This window comes from Thamnophis sirtalis, unplaced genomic scaffold, assembly GCF_051295495.1.
Source record: "Thamnophis sirtalis isolate CommonGarterSnake01/CBP01778 unplaced genomic scaffold, rThaSir2_p1.2 scaffold_3, whole genome shotgun sequence".
Taxonomy (NCBI): domain Eukaryota; kingdom Metazoa; phylum Chordata; class Lepidosauria; order Squamata; family Natricidae; genus Thamnophis; species Thamnophis sirtalis.
In genome coordinates this window covers 94,518,787-94,538,283 of record NW_028261383.1, presented here as the reverse complement: position 1 = coordinate 94,538,283, position 19,497 = coordinate 94,518,787, and the positions used below count along the sequence as shown (strand labels likewise).

The 19,497-nt window shown below is 37.0% G+C and overlaps 1 protein-coding gene across 1 annotated transcript; it reads right to left on the bottom strand.

Moving 5' to 3' along the window:
- Window positions 1-604: 604 nt before the first annotated feature.
- Window positions 605-19,327, bottom strand: PPP2CA (protein phosphatase 2 catalytic subunit alpha). Its single transcript, XM_014054317.2, has 7 exons — window positions 18,940-19,327; window positions 6,438-6,647; window positions 5,360-5,533; window positions 5,074-5,163; window positions 2,364-2,525; window positions 2,072-2,190; window positions 605-1,416 (listed from the first exon to the last, which is right to left on the bottom strand). Exons 1-7 carry the CDS (start codon window positions 19,039-19,041, stop codon window positions 1,344-1,346), a joined length of 930 nt encoding a protein of 309 aa, XP_013909792.1. The 5' UTR covers window positions 19,042-19,327; the 3' UTR covers window positions 605-1,343.
- Between the last annotated feature and the right edge of the window lie 170 nt (window positions 19,328-19,497).

Genomic DNA, 19,497 nt, shown 5'->3' with positions numbered 1-19,497 from the left:
CATTATAATAGGCTCATTTTTTTCCTAGCTATTTAAATATCCCAAGTTCTGTGATCAGAATATATTCAGCATGTTTTTGGAGTATTTAGTCTATAACTTATTCACTGCCTGCTCAAACCAAAGGAAAGTAAATTGGGCATAAGAGGGTAATGTGTATGAGAGACTGCTACTAAGAATGGGTACAGAAATTGATTTATGATCTCTCACCAGTTCCTTCCCATTCTTCATTCAATAGGACAGCAGTAGCCTCACATTCTTTTTTGTTTTTGTTTACAACTATAGCAAAAAAGTAGATCTCATCAGGAACATTGAGGATATATAATTTTTAAGACCATACTTAAGTGAAGTTTGACTTCACAATCGAGACTTTTTCACTTTAAATATACAGTAGAATTAAATGTCAGAATATCTGTTTTGCAGAATAGCTTTCTCCCTAAGTATTTAAAAAATGCTAACAATTATGGCAGTAATTATTTGCCTAGTATATCACAGATTACAAAATCTGATCCTTAGATTTCGATTTTTATATATTGTAATATGTTTCCTGAAAACAGCTTGTTTGTGACTCAGTCTTGTTTGGGTCCTTCAAAGGTTCAAAGAGACATAAAAGCTACTTTTTTTATTAAATACATGATGATATGTGCTTGCAATACAGTTTAAAGTCAACCATCTTCCAAACTTAGTTCACAAGTTTATTATGAAAAATGCTGCAACACGCTCCTGCAGCAACATCTTACAGAAATAAATTGTTCTTTCAAAGTAATTCACTAAGATGAACACATACATGGGACACTTTGTAGAGGAAATGTGTGAGAGAAACAAATGGGAGTGGGAACAGAGTTCAGATGAAACAATAATACAATTAAATTAAATTGTTTCTCTAAAAAACAATAAGAACACAAATAAGAAAAGTCAGTCTTGGTGCTTATTTAAAATGTTCATTAAGCTTCAATGATAGTTTGCTATTCTTATCTACAATCATGCTGGAAAGCTAAAGCTAAATGGAAAGTTACTTGTAATTCACGAAGTGTTAAATGTCTACGTATTAATATTTGCAGTCTCTCAGAGAAAGCAAAAGTAACTACAAGTAGAACTATGCCAGAAACTGATTTCTTGACCAACAATGTTGCTTCAAGCATGCAATGAACTGGTTCATTCTAAAGTGGTCACAGTCGCTGACAGACAAGAGGCTTTGAATTTCAATATGGCACATCTTTTGGTCCATGTGAAAACAGATTTCAATGTTAAATGTTTTCTGACACTTTGGAGTTACTGTTGCTCTTCCCATGTTCCTTTAGGTCAACACATGGTTCATGGCAATACTGTACAAGTGGAAAATCTCATTACAGAAAGTAGTCTGGGGTGCGACGAGTAACATGTGGTTCACCTCTGCGTGGTGCCGGATCAAACTGCAAACTGGAAGAGAGAATTCAAATTTGTTGGTCTATTAATGTTTTTAAATAATCTATAATAAACTTAATACTGTTTGAAATTTCAAAGAACACTTCAGAACAATTTCTTCAGAAGGACAGACAAGCTTCCTTATAATGCTGCTAAGTGTGGCAAAGTAAATGGCAGGAGCCATTTGGGGAGAAAACAAATTCCAAAGGAAGCTCTATTCAGGCACAAAATTAATGTCTTGTCATTCACTGTGTTTATACAAAAAGGGATTTAACCTATTTGTGTGAATCACAGAAGTAAAAAGATTCTTTAACATACATAACAAAAGCAAGTGTTTCTTAACATAACTTAGAGCTTAAACTTGAAAGAACTCATCCAGAAAAATAATTTTAAGGATTGCTGTTAGGTTTTATAGTAATTCATGAATCAATAAATACAACACCCTGAAATATCCAAACAAAAATGTTTTAAATTTTAAAGCTATGCAAATTTAAAATAAATTGGCTATTCCACAAATAATCTCTTCTGAAATACCTAGAAAGACCAGATCAAGCAACAGTGCATATTTATTTCAAGCACACGTGATTTTGTGTGTGTGTGAAACTTTTAACTAGGAGGTATAAATAATGCACTTTGAACATTCTCATATAAATATTTTTAAAATACTTACAATGAGTATTTTAAAGTATCATCGAGCTCCATAATTGCAGCTTGGTTACCACAACGGTAACAATAATTTGGAGCACTAAAAATTGTTACTACATTCCGATCATGACACCAGTTGTATCCCTGAAAAAAGAAAATACGTAATTTTAATAAAATAATATTAGCCATATAAACTGTAGTTACATTAATAAACTATATTATGTATATACATATACTGTATTAAAATATATCAAGGTATGATCTGTGTTTGTTTTAAATATCTTAAAACAGTTTAGAGCAGGTCAAAACAAGCTTACCTCCATTACCAGCTGATGAGCTCTTGAAACCAACGTAAGACCATTAGCATGGTTGAAAGTTTCTGAAATATCTTGTCCAAATGTATAGCCAGCTCCTCGAGGAGAAATACCCCATCCACCCCGATCATCAGGATCTGACCACAGCAAATCACACATTGGACCCTAAGAAATATTTCAGCATTATGATTTAGCCTTTAAAATGGAAGATGCCTAATACAACATAGAAACTTCAAAAGGAAACTTTCAAAATGACAATTGGAATGGCTAAATATGTTAGGAACAGTACACTTTTATCCAGTGCTAATGGTAACAATTAGCAGTGATGCTAGAAATCCAGAATTTGTGTACTGCTAAGTTTCCTACACCTGGACATTCTTGGGTATTAAATTACAGCTACTTTTCAGCTACAGCTGAATTCACCTAAAGCTAATTCTTGTAAACAACAATACTGTAAGACATTGTGGCAATGAATGGACTTCTGAGGAGAAAAAAAATCCCAACGTGTCCTTCCCAACACTCTAGCCATCTACAGAAAGAAGTTTGTTTCAGAATGGTGAAAATATAATGCAGAACAGTGAAAATTAGATAAACACTAAGTTTGAGATTGCCAATACCGGCAGTCACTACATAACTGGTATACTTCCTCACTCAAGGCAGAAAAGTCAAGTTCATTCTTCTGTAACTATAACATAACATAATATACAAATCAAGGCTGGAAGATTTCTCAGAAATATGAGAAATTATTCATATTCAGAATCTATTTCATTGTTATAGACAGTGTCGCAATAAGACACTCAAAAAGACATTGGAATCTTTGTTCCACCAGAAGAACTCACAAAATCACCTACTATGAGAACTCATTTTCTACCTAATTTTCCATGTTGTGGCTGCTTTGAAAAGTCCCTCAACTAACAGTGGAGAACATGTGGCTTGTAAGAGAAATTGACTACTAAAATAATTTACCATTCTATTCTGCTGATACCACTTCTCAATAAAAGAGCACTGGACACATCTCTAAATACTAGCAATCACAAGATTCATATGTACGGTAATAGTACCCAGAGAATTTTGTAACACATTGCAAAAGAGAACTAACCAATTCTGATGAATTTAAAATTAGAACCAGGGTATTCACTTTTAACTCTACATAATTCTGAATCCATCATTATGAAAATTAAAAGAAAGATTATGCTACTAGATTGGGGAAATTATTGTCTTTCGGATATTGCTGGACCACAATTCAGGATATCCCTTAATTTGCTCTTTACTTGATAATTCAGTAGCGAGGGTACAACAAATTCTCCACTTTTGTACTACACTGATTATCATATCAGGATTTTTTGTACAGTACTTAAGTCTTTCGTCCTAGATTGAAATTCTGTGTCTGTTAGTAGGGTTCTATAACTCCATAATCAATTAATACATTAAAATCAGATGAAACAGTAGGCAGCAATTTTCTTAAGTAATTCTAGAAGGAACTTAAATTATTTCAACAATAAAAGCATTAAAATGAATCGAAATGCGAAATTATTGCCAACTCTAGACTCATCAATAATTTGAAGACTCCAGACTTCTGGAGAATAATAGCAGACTGAAGATGGTTCTGCAAAAAGTGAATTCCATGGGGAAAGGTTTTGGGGAATAAACAGCAAAATGGGTGATTAAAACTTTTATTACAAGTTACAAATATACTCCAGGTAAATTTGAAATAAGGTTAGAGAATCAATTATAAAGAACCTTCCTGCGGAAAAATACTTTTGTTCTGAATTCTTTAAAAAAACTTTAAAAAAATGGACACTAGAGGGAACTAAAGATTATAAAGGAGAAGAATAGTCAAAGTCAACTCACAATTACAGAATTAAGAAAAATGTCTTAACATTAGATACATTTAAGGATGTGGGCCTAGAAATTAATTGTAAGATTGTCTGCCTCTTTAGTCTGACTGTCTTTAAAATATACTACGGAAGAGTAACAAGTTTTACCTGACAAGAATGAAACTGGTTTTAAGATGGATTTAAAAATGACAACCTCCAAAAATAACATAGAAATAGATGTTACTCTGACACTCAAAAGAAACCAACTTATGTTCTAAGAATTAAAAAGGATATACAAATAAACTAAGAGAGTGAAATGGATAAATGTTCTATACTAGATCTACAAAAGAGGCTTGTTAATGTTTTGAAGAATTTTGTGAGAAGGGACAAAGAAAAAATGAAAACAAAAATCTAGGATATTTTCTGAATGAATTAAAGATTGTGAAAAGTAAATGGAAAAAAAAATGTGCAGTTGCTTTATTTGATCAAGGTTGAAATAGATATGTATCCTCAGGTAACCTTTAATGGACTTTTGCTGATACGAGGATTAAACTGATAAGGCTTTATTGTCTACAGATAAAATATTATATATTAGAGGAGATAATTTAATGTATTTTAAGAGAAAGTGGTAAGTTACTAAAATTGTTTTTACTTGCGATGAAGGGGGAGGGGGGAGTCCCTTCTTTGTATTTTCTTTCTCTACTCTTTTTTCTTTTCTATTTTCTTTTCAAGTTTCTTCTCTTTTCTGCATCTTATTTTTTCTTATATCATTTTCTTTTGCTTTTGTATTCATTTTTATTATTGTAATTGTTAATAAAAATTACAAAAGAAAAAATAATTTAAATAGTACCATTAGACATTAATCCCAATTCAGAATTCAAATTGCATTAAGTTACCTCATGTGGAACTTCTTGAAGACGATCAAGTGCTCTAATATGATCCAGTGTATCTATAGATGGAGAGAGTCCACCATGTAGACAGAAAATCTGTGAAAAAATTGAAACTAGCATTAGAGTAACTTTTTTCTTAATTATCAAAAACTACATTTAGCTGAACATTTTTTTTTCCTGAAAGTTATATATGTTTTTAAAAGGAAAACATCTGATTAAAATGTATTGGAACATTTACCCTATTTTGTATTTTTGTTGTTAACAACAAGAAATATTCATATTTTCAACATACCTGTCCATCCACCAAAGCAGTAAGAGGAAGATAGTCAAAAAGATCTGTGAAATATTTCCAGACATTTGCATTTCCGTATTTCCTTAAACACTCATCATAGAAACCATATACTTGGGTAATTTGCCTGCTTTCATGGTTCCCTCGAAGGATTGTGATGCGTTCACGATAACGGACCTATAAAACAAGGTAGTTAGTATAATCAGAGCAATTAAGAGCTTTTCATTTTACATTCCCTACCTTGACTTGTCCCTATCTCTATTAACATATATCTTCCACTATCATAATCAGTATTTATAGATGTGGGGAGGAAACGTAATTTTTTAAACATCTCTTGAAGCCCAATTTTAAAAATCTGTATTCCTCCTATCTCATTTTGTTTAGCTTGATAGTACTGATATATAGGAAGGAGGGGATAGAGTACAATCTTATCAGTCCTTGATCTCTTTTCCATCTATGGAAAGGAAGATACAGACTTAAGAAACATGGAATTTCTAACTACAGGTAGTCCTCAACTTATGACCACAATTTCTATTGCTAAACGAGTTAAGTAAATTTTGCCCCATTTTATGATCTTTCTTGCCACAGTTGTTAAGTGAATCACTGCAATCGTTAAATTAGTAACATGGTTCTTAAATGAATCTGGTTTTCCTTTTGGCTTTGCTCATTAGAAGGCCACAAAACAGGATCACATGACTCCAGGACACTGCAACCATCGTAAATACGAGTCAGTTGCCAAGCATCTGAATTTTGATCACATGACTATGGGAATACTGCAACAGTTGTTTGAAAAATGGTCATGTCTTTTTTTCCCAATGCTGTTGTAACTTTGGTCACTAAATGAACTGTTGTAAGACGAGGACTACCTACATATCTAAGCATCTTAATTAGTATGTAGGAGTTTCTTTGGATTTTCCATTGCATAATTTTCTCCTTTACAATTTTTATTTTGTGCAGAATTTTCAATAGCATTAAATCCTTACAGTAATTCAGAATATAAACACAATATAATAAAGTTAAAAATATTTGGAAGTAACCCCAACATTTTCTCTATGCTTGTTATTTCTAATGCCAATCTTACCTTAAGCGCTACCAGGAGTGTTACTGTTTCAACAGAATAGTATCCCCTATCAACGTAGTCCCCCATAAACAAGTAATTTGTGTCTGGTGATTTGCCTCCAATTCTGAAAAGTTCCATGAGATCATGAAATTGTCCATGGACATCTCCACAAACTGTTACTGGACATCTTACTTCTTGAACATTGGATTCTTTTGTTAAGATTTCTTTAGCCTGCAATAGAACAAAAAGTCAGCTTAACTTTAAGTAATTTCTGCTTCCGAACAATACTTATCATACATATAAATACAATTCATTTGGACCCATAGCAGCATAAAATAGAAAAATCAAAACTAAAAATCAGCATAATACAAACATAATCCTTAAAGCTGTCAAATATTATTATAATGAGAGTAAACAGCAATAGCAATATCAATATTGTAGTGATGGTAAGTGTTAATACCACTTTATAATGCCTTGGTAAGGCCACACTTGGAATACTGCATTCAGTTTTGGTCGCCACCATGTAGAAAAGATGTGGAGACTCTAGAAAGAGTACAGAGAAGAGCAACAAAGATAATTAGGGGACTGAAGACTAAAACATATGAAGAATGGTTGCAGGAACTGGGTATGTCTAGTTTAATAGAAAGAAGGATTAGGGGAGATATGATAGCAGTGTTCCAATATCTCAGGGGTTGCCACAAAGAAGAGGGAGCCAAACTATTTTCCAAGGCACCTGAGGGTAGAACAAGAAGCAATGGGTGGAAACTAATCAAGGAGAGAAGCAACTTAGAACTGAGGAGAAATTTCCTGACAGAACAATTAATCAGTGGAACAACTTGCCTCCAGAAGTTGCGAATGCCCCAACACTGGAAGTCTTTAAGATGTTGGATAGCCATTTGTCTAAAGGTCCCTTCCAACTCTGCTATTGTATTGTATTGTATTGTATAGGTTTTCAATGTTTCTTTGGATAGTTGAAATGTTCAGATGAAATGGATCCATCTAGATTTCTGGTGGAAGCCTGCTCTAGAAGTGGCTATTATTGCTGAGAACATTGGACTAGACTAGAGAGAGTACCAGATATCTTCTGGGCAAACAGAAGCCCCGTCTTGCTGGGATTCAATTTTATCCTACTTTTTCCCTATCCAAATTCTACAACTTCTTAGCAACAGGTCAGACCTTACCCCAGGGGTGAAATGCTACCGGTTCACTGAACCGGTAGTAAAAAAAAAAAAAGCTTTAAAAAGTTTTTTTTTTTTAAAAAAAAAAGGTCCAATGGCAGCATAGCTGATCGTCGTACAGCTGACTGTCGGAATTTTTTTAGCATTTTTTTTCTAGGTAGTAAAAATAGGTAATAGTTTACTAGGTAGTAAAAAAATGTTTTAAAAAGGTTCTGATGATCAGCAGTGACAATCAGCTGTGCCACGTGATCATAGGAACCTTTTTTTAGTGAGGTCCAGCTGTTTTTGCATTGTGTGTGAGTCAGTTGTGTAGCTTTTGTGTTGTTTTTGTGTAAAGTGTGATAGTTTGTTTTTGAGCTCTCTCTGAGGTTCCTACTTTTTGCAGGGGCCATTTTGTGTGAAGTCCAGCTGCTTTTGCATTGTGTGTGAGTCAGTTGTGTAGCTTTTGTTATTTTTGTGTAAAGTGTGATAGTTTGTTTTTGAGCTCTCTGTGACTGTGAGGTTCCTGCTTGTTGCCCTCCTGGTCACATGACCACCAAGCCACACGCTCAGAACCAGTAGGGAAATTTTTTGAATTTCATCACTGCCTTCCACTGTACTTGAAATGGACATATATATCTCAGTAACATCATGATACTAATTATACCTCACCATGGACCAATATATGACTTCTAAAATGCCATGCCTGACAGATTAATATTTCATTCACATATATCTAAGGTTGCAAAATGAAGTTAGACAGTCTAGAAAGAAACTTAAATCCAATTCTCAAGCGTAAAATAATAATGTGCAAGGTAATTGTCTGCTAAAATGCATCAGGAAACTGTTCAAGATGGAGCAGATCCATATACTACTGCATCCTAAGCAATTACTTTGCAAAAGATTAAAGTAGCAATCGTAACAACAATTTTAACAAATTTAAATAAAAGTATACTAAATTTTTACTACATTAAAGTTTAATAGTAAAAGTAGAGCAAATTTTAACCCCAAATTGCAAAAAAACAACAACCAACCTCTCAATTCTAAATTGAAAGATTCAGTTCCCCTAACGATTGCCAGTTAATTATACTTCTGTAAGAAATAGGGTCCTAGCCATACAGGAAAAAAAATATTATAAATGTTAATGTGCACACCAACTGCAAGACTAGTTCAAATCTCATGTGTCTGATTAACACTCAATTTCCTTCAGCCGATCTCTCCCCCAAAATATGAAAACATTAACAGTTAAAACTTTTGTTGCTTGACAAAACTACAGAAATAGCTGTTTATTAGAAAATGGAAGCCAATGAAATTTCAGAGAAATTAGGGTAAAGAGCATGTTCACATTTTTGTGTGCAAACAGTGGGTCAAAAAAGAATGCACTTTTCTCATTATGTTATTATGGGCATCCATGACAAATCCAAATAAAAGGGATATACATCTTGATATACATCTTCCCCAGAAGAACTATGAAACAGTACTAAATATGGAAATCCTTCAGCATGTATCAACATCCTTTCCCCAAAACAACGTAGCTTCAGAAAGATCTAATGACTGCACTGTTACTTGACTTTGGTGGCATATTTAATTTGATAAATTACATATAGGCATTTCAAATGGTGTCATCTTTTAGAAGAGCTAGAAATTATCATCTCCAAGGAAAAGGCTACCTACAGTACATGTATATAAAAGTTGTACTGCTAAACAGTGAAACATCTTCTCTAAATAAATAATTCAGAAATCTTTTAATTTGAAACTTACCAATTAAAAATCTGATTGTCCACAGAAAAGATGTACATATTTGTTCAGTTTGCTTCAAATTATTCAGAAAGAGAAACGAAGGGGGAGGAAAGCAGGCAAACTAAAAATAATCAGACATTGCCTACTTTACACTACTTTCATTAAGTACTGAAAAGTTCTGGGGCCAATCTTCCCAAACTGCATAACATTTTATACACTGCTTGAAAAATTAAAGGGAACACAAAAATAAGACATCCTAGATCTGAATGAATGAAATATTCTTATTAAATACTTTGTTCATTACATAGTTGAATGTGCTGGCAACAAAATCACACAAAAATTATCAATGGAAATCAAATATAGCAACCCATGGAGGTCTGGATTTGGAATTACACTCAAAATTAAAGTGGAAAAACACTACAGGCTGATCCAACTTTGATGTAATGTCCTTAAAACAAGTCAAAATGAGGCTCAGTAGTGTGTGTGGCCGCCACGTGCCTGTATGATCTCCCTACAATTTCTGGGCATGCCACTGATGAGGTGGCGGATGGTCTCCCAAGGGATCTCCTCCCACACCTGGACTAAAGCATCCCCCAACTCCTGGACAGTCTGTGGTGCAATGTGGCGTTTGTGGATAGAGCGAGACATGATGTCCCAGATGTGCTCAATTGGATTCAGGTCTGGGGAACAGGCGGGCCAGTCCATAGCATCAATGTCTTGCAGGAACTGCTGACACACTCCAGCCACATGAGGTCTAGCACTGTCAGGAACCCAGGGCCAACCGTATCAGCATATGGTCTCACAAGAGGTCTGAGGATCTCATCTTGGTACCTAATGGCAGTCAGACTACCTCTGGCGAGCACATGGAGGGCTGTACGGCCCCCTAAAGAAATGCCACCCCACACCATTACTGACCCACTGCCAAACCAGTCATGCTGGAGGATGTTGCAGGCAGAAGAACATTCTCCACGGCATCTCCAGACCCTGTCACGTCTGTCATATGTGCTAAGTGTGAACCTGCTTTCATCTGTGAAGAGCACAGGGCGCCAGTGGCGAATTTGCCAATCTTGGTGTTCTCTGGCAAATGCCAAACGTCCTGCACGGTGTTGAGCTGTAAGCACAACCCCCACCTGTGGACGTCGGGCCCTCATACCACCCTTATGGAGTCTGTTTCTGATCTTTTGAGCAGCCACATATATATTTGTCGCCCGCTGGAGATCATTTTGCATAGCTCTGGCAGTGCTCCTCTTGTCCCTCCTTGCACAAAGGCGGAGGTAGAGGTCCTGATTCTGGGTCTTTGCCCTCCTACGGCCTCCTCCATGTCTCCTGGTAGCGCCTCCAGGCTCTGGACACTATGCTGACAGACACAGCAAACCTTCTTGCCACAGCTCGTATTGATGTGCCATCCTGGATGAGCTGCACTACCTGAGCCACTTGTGTGGGTTGTAGATTCCGTCTCATGCTACCACTAGAGTGAAAGCACCACCAGCATTCAAACGTGACCAAACCATCAGCCAGAAAGCATAGGAACTGAGAAGTGGGCTGTGGTCACCACCTGCAGATCCACTCCTTTATTGGGGATGTCTTGCTAATTGCCTATGCTTTCCACCTGTTGTCTATTCCATGTGCACAACAGCGTGTGAAATTGATTGTCAATCAGTGTTGCTACCTAAGTGGACAGTTTGATTTCACAGAAGTGTGATTGACTTGGAGTTACATTGTTTTTTTTAAGTGTTCCCTTTATTTTTTTGAGCAGTATATTTTCCCTATAGAATACTGCTACTCAACATTATCCTATGCGAAGCAGACTTTGAGTTCAATGTTGTAACTAAATATTACTTGTGAAACACCAAAACTGAGTGCTATTAATAGTGCTGAGAATAATAAGACTACTGTGAACCTTCTCTCCTCCTTTAAACACAGCCAATCCTGGACATTATTATTATCTGGGATAGCTTGTACTTTAATTGACTCTAAAGGTAGGCAACCCAAAAGTATTTCTTTTGTACTAAGTCTTACATTTAACAGCATCCAGAAAGCTTTGAGAATTAATGAAGTCTGTTTTAGAATAAGAAATATATATCATATACACCTAAGACCAGTTATACAGTCTATTTTTAAAATGTAAAATCTGCTATTCTTTCACAGGCATTATGACTTTATTCAGAGCCATTTACCTTTCAAATAACTTTTTGCCAACACATTAAAAAATGAAAGCATTATTAAACACAAAGGTTGTGTTAACCAATGTTAGTGGTTAACCAAAAATCAGCATTACAGATTAAAGTAAAATAAATTAATTAAAATTGAGGCATGCAAATGAAGTTACTAACATAACAATTACACTCATTTTTTAAGCTTGAAAAGCATGCTCTTTGGATTTAACCATCCCTATCAATAATAGTTTTGTTTAAAATGTAGAACAAGTGCAAAAGCAGAAATGTTTCAGCTTCCTCTTAAGTGTTGCTTAGTTTTTCTCTATTCTAGCATGCAATACATGTCTGTATTCAAATAAAGTCTTTTTAGGACACAAGAATCCAGGAGGCAATGGGCACATTCAAAATTCTGCAGAATGCAATGACATTTTCACAATATGACTATCCTGGTTAGGTCACATAAACAGATTACCTGAATACAAACTGATACAACTATACTCTGGCACTTTTTAGACAAAGCATGATCCTATGATATCATTAATTAGGACTCTAAAATCTATGGAAGTTATTGTAATACAAAGAATATCTGCAGCATCCACACCAATGAATATTATCTATGTAATTATAATTACTAAGTCACAATTTCTTATCAGCTTTATTTGAAGACACTATTTCCATTCATATAACAGAACCATGAGAAGATTAAAATGGAACATAGCTTAAGTAAAATAATGAAGATCCAATAAGTAAAAAATTCTTAAGAAGCAGCATTAAAAACACTGTATTGCCAAAATAAAATACCACTTTGGAAGTTTTCAATTAAGACACCATGCATGGCAAAACTGTCTATGCAAGCCTCTATGTTCCCACAAATATCAGTCTGAAATTAAATTACAGTGTTGGTTTTAAATATAATTGGGTTGCAAGAGAAGGCCAAGCTGCACCTCTATGAAAGAAGGCCCAGTCCAGTCCAGTAGTGGTACACAGAATGGTAGGCAGGACCAGGCAATGGGAGCAGCTGGTGGCAGTGTGTAGATGGGCAGCCAAAAGGCATTTGTAAATGGAGGGGGGGGCAAATTTCTTCACCTTACTGCAAGAGCAATACAACAGCCAGAATTTCAAGAACCCATCATAAGTCCTTCATTCTGCATCATCATAACTTCAAATGGTTACACAATCTTCATTTTCAATGTTTGGTGACAGTTTCCTAGCCAGTCTTGCAATACCCCACTTCCTCTCCCACCTAGCAACACTTAGCTGTCGGAAGGGAAGCACATTTTCCCTGATCTGTGTCACTTGCCCATTCCATGACTTGTGTTGCCCGCCACCTTCCCCAACCCACATAGCACCTCTTATATTCTCCCATGAACCTTCCCTGACCTGCATGGCCTCCTCGTACCCTTTTCTACACAAATTGGTTCCCCATGTTGACTCACACAGCACTTTTCAAACAATCCTCAACTACCCTTCCCGACCCACACTATTTATGTGCCCTTCCCAATCCACATGGCATCTCTGGTGTACACTTACACTCCTTCCCAATCCCTCAGCATCTCTCACATATCCAGAAGTGAGATTTTGACAAGTCTGCCTCTTAAAAGCATTAAGATCTTGTGTGATTTATTACGAATAGAATGAACATATTCAATTTTATTACAGTATTCTTTAAGCATCCATGTGGACTGATTAGAATTTTAAACCAGAGGATAGAAACATTTGTGCCATCACACCCCCTGCAAATGCCTTCTCAGGAGGACCCACAACCATAAAACTTTTATTTGGTCTTAGTTGTATTAAGAAATATAAGACATTTTTGGCTAAGCTTGATTGTCAACATGCATTTTGCTTATTTCAGGTTTGCCTTGAACTCCTAATATTCATGAAACACTATTTAAATTTCATATTACTGATTCTCTCTTTCTAGATAGGCTTAAGTTGTTTACACTTAATAGTGATCATGATCCCACTCCCACCTGGTAGGCTCATTCCATTAAGTTAAAGACAAAGGAAAAAGCACTATGGTTATTATATATGGCTTCCAAAATAGAGAAAACATTTTTCTAGGTATAATTTTATTTGCAAGTACATTATACTCTAACCACCACCAAATCCCAGTAACAAGTGTTCAGCTGACTTTTCTGGCCACAGTATTTTTCCACAACTACAACTGATCTTCATTTAGCTCCATGAAGGCATCCAAATGTTTTCCTCTTAAAAATATAAATGGCTGCATAGTCCTAGATACTATTCAAAGCAGTAATGTGATGAGATCCTACAAAATTCATCATATTCTTGCAATTTATTAGGATTTCTGTCTTAAGCAACACTTTAAAAGCTGATGTGTAAAACATAAAGATTTAAAATATTAGATTCCAAAAATTGAACTTTTAAATTTTAACATAAAGATTTAAAATATTAGATTCCAAAAATTGAACTTTTAAATTTTAATCTATCAGTCTAAGGGTGAATGAATTACTTTCAGTAAACCTTAAGCATATACAGTATATATCACGAAACACTGAAATATACAAAATTGTAGACTAGAACATCTTGGTTTTTATTTAGAATGCTACACGTAATCCAAGGTAAGACAATGTTTCACAGTGAGGTTTAATTGCTAACTTAAATGCTGATCTGATGAATAACATTGAAAAACCTCATTACTTCTGATGAGAACCTTAAATACTATATACCCCAATTCACCAGGTTTCTATTAGTACCTAATCCAATTCAGAACTAATTAACAATTGCATATTTAGCTACTACTGTTACTTATCTTCATATCTAAATTAAAGGCATACCAGTACAGGAATAGCAACCTCTTTTAACTAGAAAAGAGAACCAGCATGGAGTAAATGAACAATTACTTTCTTTAATTCTTTATTAGCTAAGACAGGAAAAGGCAATATAGTTTATTATATTTGTATTAACTGTGTCAGCAGGACAGTATTTGTCATTCGTATCTTAATTCAAGTGAAAAATTAAAATCTTTTTAATTCCCTTAGAACAAATCACTACTGTAACTTAAATACCCTTTGATCTCTTTACGTTAAATGTCTGGTTTTCAGTATAAATAATTATTTGTGCTCAATTCTATCACCTTGCTGTGTTTTGAACAAAAATTGCTTATATTTCTGTCCACATAATTAATTCTGAAGCAAAGTGCATTTTCTCTATCCAAAACATTTTTAAAAAATCTGACATTCTACCCTTTCTCCATAATTTGTAATAATCAAACTTTATTTCCTAGAAGATATTATTATATAGGAACACTATACTACTTGCTGAGCACTAACAAGACTGAAATATTAGATGACTTTAAGAGCACCAAGATTTGCCAAAATAACTTTTAAAATTCTTTTAACTCCATGGCCTGTGCAGTATGAATGGAACAATAGTCTTATAAATATGAGTATCACTATAAAAGAAATATACAAAACAAGAGATGACTGTTAACCTGAACAAAAATCTTAGAAAAACTAGGATTTTCTATAAGTATGCTATAATATTTTGTACAAGTCTTATTAATATGTTATTATGCATTCCTATTTTATTGGATAAATATTCAGTTTTCTAAAAAATATTTCTTTATAGTTCAGTTCTGAATTTTCCAAAACACAAATTGACAGGAACATCTAAAAGAATTTCAGACAGATTTTGCAAAGCCATAATTTTTACCTGCTATTCTTATATTAGCAAAAGTGTTATAATGAATCTATGGCATAACGTTTCACTCATTCATGTATGTATCATTGAACAAGCAGAAAAGCTTCCTGGTCTTATATCATTCACATTTAATGTTAAAAATCATGATGGCCTTATTATCAATATATTTATTTTTTGCAGCTTAACCTCACTGCTTGGATTACAGGTAATCCTTGTTTAGCAACCATGCTTGGGATCAGCATTTTTTGTTAAATGTAGCGGTTCCTAAATGAAACCACGACTATGATTTCCTTTGATTTACAGATCAACAATGATTGTAAATGCAAGGATTGATTGTCATTAAACAGTCACTAAATAGAGACAATCATAATTTTTCTCTCAAAATTCTTTACTATCAAAGGTAGACTGCTCCAAGTATGGAAAGGATTCATTTGCCATATTTAACACCTAACTCTTTAACAAAACTAGAAAAGCAGCTTCAAATGCTAGTTAAAACCAGCATCTCATAATAAGTGAGCTGCAAAATCAATGTACCTATATTAAGCACCTTTGAATGTTTTCAGATGGATGCATGATGATCCCAAAACAAACTACAAAGAAAGGACTGGCAATATTAAAATAAATCCTCCATTACCTGTTTTACTCATTCCTATTAATAATATGCCAATGCATTGGACAATCTCCATCCTTCACCTCAAAATTTATATATTTCAAAACTGAATTTCTACCATTTCTAAAGTTATTTAGTATATAGATGTTCTCTGGCTTATAATTGTAATGGAGCTTGCTTATTATTTTGTAAATTCTGATGGTCATAAAACCAATAATCCAATCTTATAACTTTTGCATCAACTGTTAAGCAAACCAATGGTTCACTATGGGCAGTTTTGCCAAATACTGGAAGTAAATGCCAATTTTTGGCAAAAGCCATTATAAAGTGTGGCCACATGACTATGAGCATTGACAACTACTGCAAATGCAGGCCAGTTGCTGAACACCCAACATGCGGTGCCATGACTGGAGATAGCCATCAGAACTGGGCTGTAAATACCCCCAGAGAGATTTTGATAACTTCAAAGGGTCGCTAAGTAACTGGTTGTAAGTAAAGGACTAACTGTATGTAAAATATAACATACTTAGCATGTAAAGTGAAAGAACTGAAAACATTTTAACATTGCAGTAGTTGCATACCAGGCTACTTTAGCAAACCTATCAAGAAACTGAGTAAATACAGGCCAAAATATTTTCCTGATAATGGACTTGGCTTGCAGGTGGCAAACTCAAACAATTAATTTTTGTTACCACAAAGTTGTTACAACAAAAACTTTATTTAAGTTTAAGTTCCTTCCATGGATTCTAATGAAACCTACGATTGAATATCACACAAATAGTTTTTCAAAAGGCAACCGGACTTTTGAAATGAAGTCTGGTTGTCTTTTGGAACAACCATGAGCTGGATGACTGAGAATCTCCATAGATCTCTACGACTGAGTAATACAGTAGTCCTTGACTTACAACAGTTCTTTTAGTAACCATTCAAAGTTACAACAGCACTAAAAAAGTAACTTTTGACAATTTTTCACACTTATGACCGTTGCAGCCAGTGATGGGTTCCGGATCCTGTTCCAACCGGTACAGTTGCAATGGGCCCGGCATTGTCCACATGGACTCGTGCAGCGCGCACATGGGTCCTACTGTTCAGTGACGTTTCCGCAAGCCTCCAGCTGCTCAGCAGAGCGTTGTGCAAGTGCTGTACCGCCATGCGCATGTGCGAAAGCGCTAAAGACTTTAAAAACAGGTAAGGAGCAAGGCCAGACGGGTGGGCCCTCCAGAGCACCGTACCGGAACGGTATCCAGTGCTCCGGGCGGGCTCTGGTACACTCGTACCAGGGCATACCGCCTGCAACCCACCACTGGTTGCAACATCCCCATGGTCACATGATTTACATTCAGATGCATGACAACTGGTTCATATTTATGACAGTTGCTATGTCCTGGGGTCACCTGATCCCCTTTTGTGACCTTCTGACAAGCAGTCAATGGGGAAATTTTATTAACTTAACCGTATTATTAACTTAACAACTGCAGAGATTCATTTAACAAATGTGGCAAGAAAGGTCGCAAAATGGGACAAAACACAAATTTCTCAACCAAAGTTTTGGGCTCAATTGTGGTTGTAAGTCGAGGACTACCTTTAGTTTATGTCACTCTTAACATTTTTAACTGCCTTGTCGCTGAAGATTAAATATTAAAAAAACTTATAGATCTAATGAAAATTACCAAATCACTACATAAGTCTCATCAGATATATTTCGAGTCAAAAGTACTTGCCTAAAACCATAATCCTAAATTTCAACTTGAATTAAATACTATTATTTATTTAACTAATTAATTTGTATTGCACCTGCTATTTTTGTTAATAATTCAAGACAGTGAACATATCCAACACCCCTTCTTCCTATTTTCTCCACAACAACCACCCTGTGAGGTGATATGGGATGAAAGAGTGTGACATGTATAGCCACAGGAATCAATTTAGAAAAGGAAATAGTATGTGCTGAGAAAAACTGTCCTTTCTCCTGCTGTCACTTAAGTTTAATGTAATAAGTTTAATGTAATGGTACTGTAATAAATTAACCATTTGAATACCATTTGTTCATGTCATTTGACGAATGGTATTCAAATGCATCATTAACAAAATCAACTGCATTTTAGCAGGAAGGAATTTGACAACAAACGTTACAATCCAGTTTAACTGATTCATCATTACACGGTACTGCAATACAAAGAAATACTTTTAGATTCCGGGTGATTCACTTTTCCACACTTCTGCCATTATTCCAACAATGCTTTTCTGTAGGTTTACTCGGAAGTAAGATCCATTAAGTTCAGTGGAATAAAATGCCAAGGAAGCGATGTAAAATTACAACCTATGGACATAAATCACGATCCGATCGATATTCCGACCGCATAAATTAATCGCTGAATCCCCTCGATCCGAGCGAGGTTGGGACTGCCGGGAGCCTTGCGCGGATTTAGAACAATACATTTGGCTCCTTTTTCTTTTCTTCTCGCCGGCGTCTTTATCAAACCTCTCCCTCCATCACTCGCCCGTGCATCAAAACCCGCCCGCCGACTACAAGGGACTTCCCTAGCAGCATTATTTTCGGAGAAAGGCGCCATTTTAAGAGCTGGTGGGAGGAAGAGGAGGAGGAGCGGGCGATGCGACAGGGGGCGCAGGACCGGCGGGGGAAGCGATCCGCTGAGCCACCCCGGCGACCCCGCGCGTAAAAGGAAAAAAAGGGGGGGGGGAAATACCTCGGGGGTGCCTGTCGGGGCTTGCACAGTGGGCAGCCTGGCAAGACCCTCTCCCCGTCTCCTACACTGCACCTGACCCTGGGACACACCCCGCTCTGCCTTCTCTGGGCAGATGTACTCCTCCGCTTCCACCTTCGCCGCCGCTTCTTCTTCTTTCATCCCGCGGGGACGGCGCCCCTTGCGGTGGCTCCCGAGTCCGCGCTCGTCCCGGAGCCCTCCTGGCCCGCACCCGCTTCCTCATCTCGGCCGAGCCTTCCCTGATCAATGCCCAGCCGCGATCCCACCCGAGAGCCCTTCCGGATATTGCTGGATGGAGCCCGGTGCTTTTCCACCGAGGTTCCTTTCCAGGAATTGTCGGGCGGGCCTCTTCGCTTCTCCACCCCCCCCTCCCCCGGTGTATTTCTCCTCCTCCTCCCCACAACCCCGGCTGGGTCTGGGTCTCCCCCCACCCTCCGCGCTCCGCTTCCCCCGCCATTGGCTGCCCACCTTCTCGCACAGGCTCTTGACTTGCCCTTCCGAGAGCTGTTTGCATTCGTTCAGCTGCTCGACCCACTGGTCGAGCTCCTTCGTGAAGACCTTCTCTTCCATCGTCTCTGCCGCCGCCGCTGCTGCTTCCTGCCTGCCTTCTTCGCTCCTTCGCCGGCACCCACCACCACCCCTGCCCCACCTCCGCCCACCCTTCTTCTCCCTCCCCCTCGCGGAGATTAGGGGAGGCTGCTACGCGTCGGGAAGGAGTGAGGGCGGACGGAGGAGGAGGAGGAGGAAGGAGAGAGACATGCACAGCGGAATCTCTCCCTCCAAAGGCGACGGGAAGCAGCGGCAGCGGCTGCTTTCTCACGCTCGCTGATCCGGTCCGCTCTCCGTGTAATGGCTGCCGCGCCTTGACGTCACCCCCACATTTCCCACCCTCCTTAGACCAGCTCAGACGGCGCACATGCGTCCTTATAGTCGAATGGGTGGTTCTGCCCTAAGCGCCCCACAGTACGCCTCTTCGAGCATGCGCGGCGGTGTTTCAATGAGTTTCAATGAGACTCGAGAATGGGG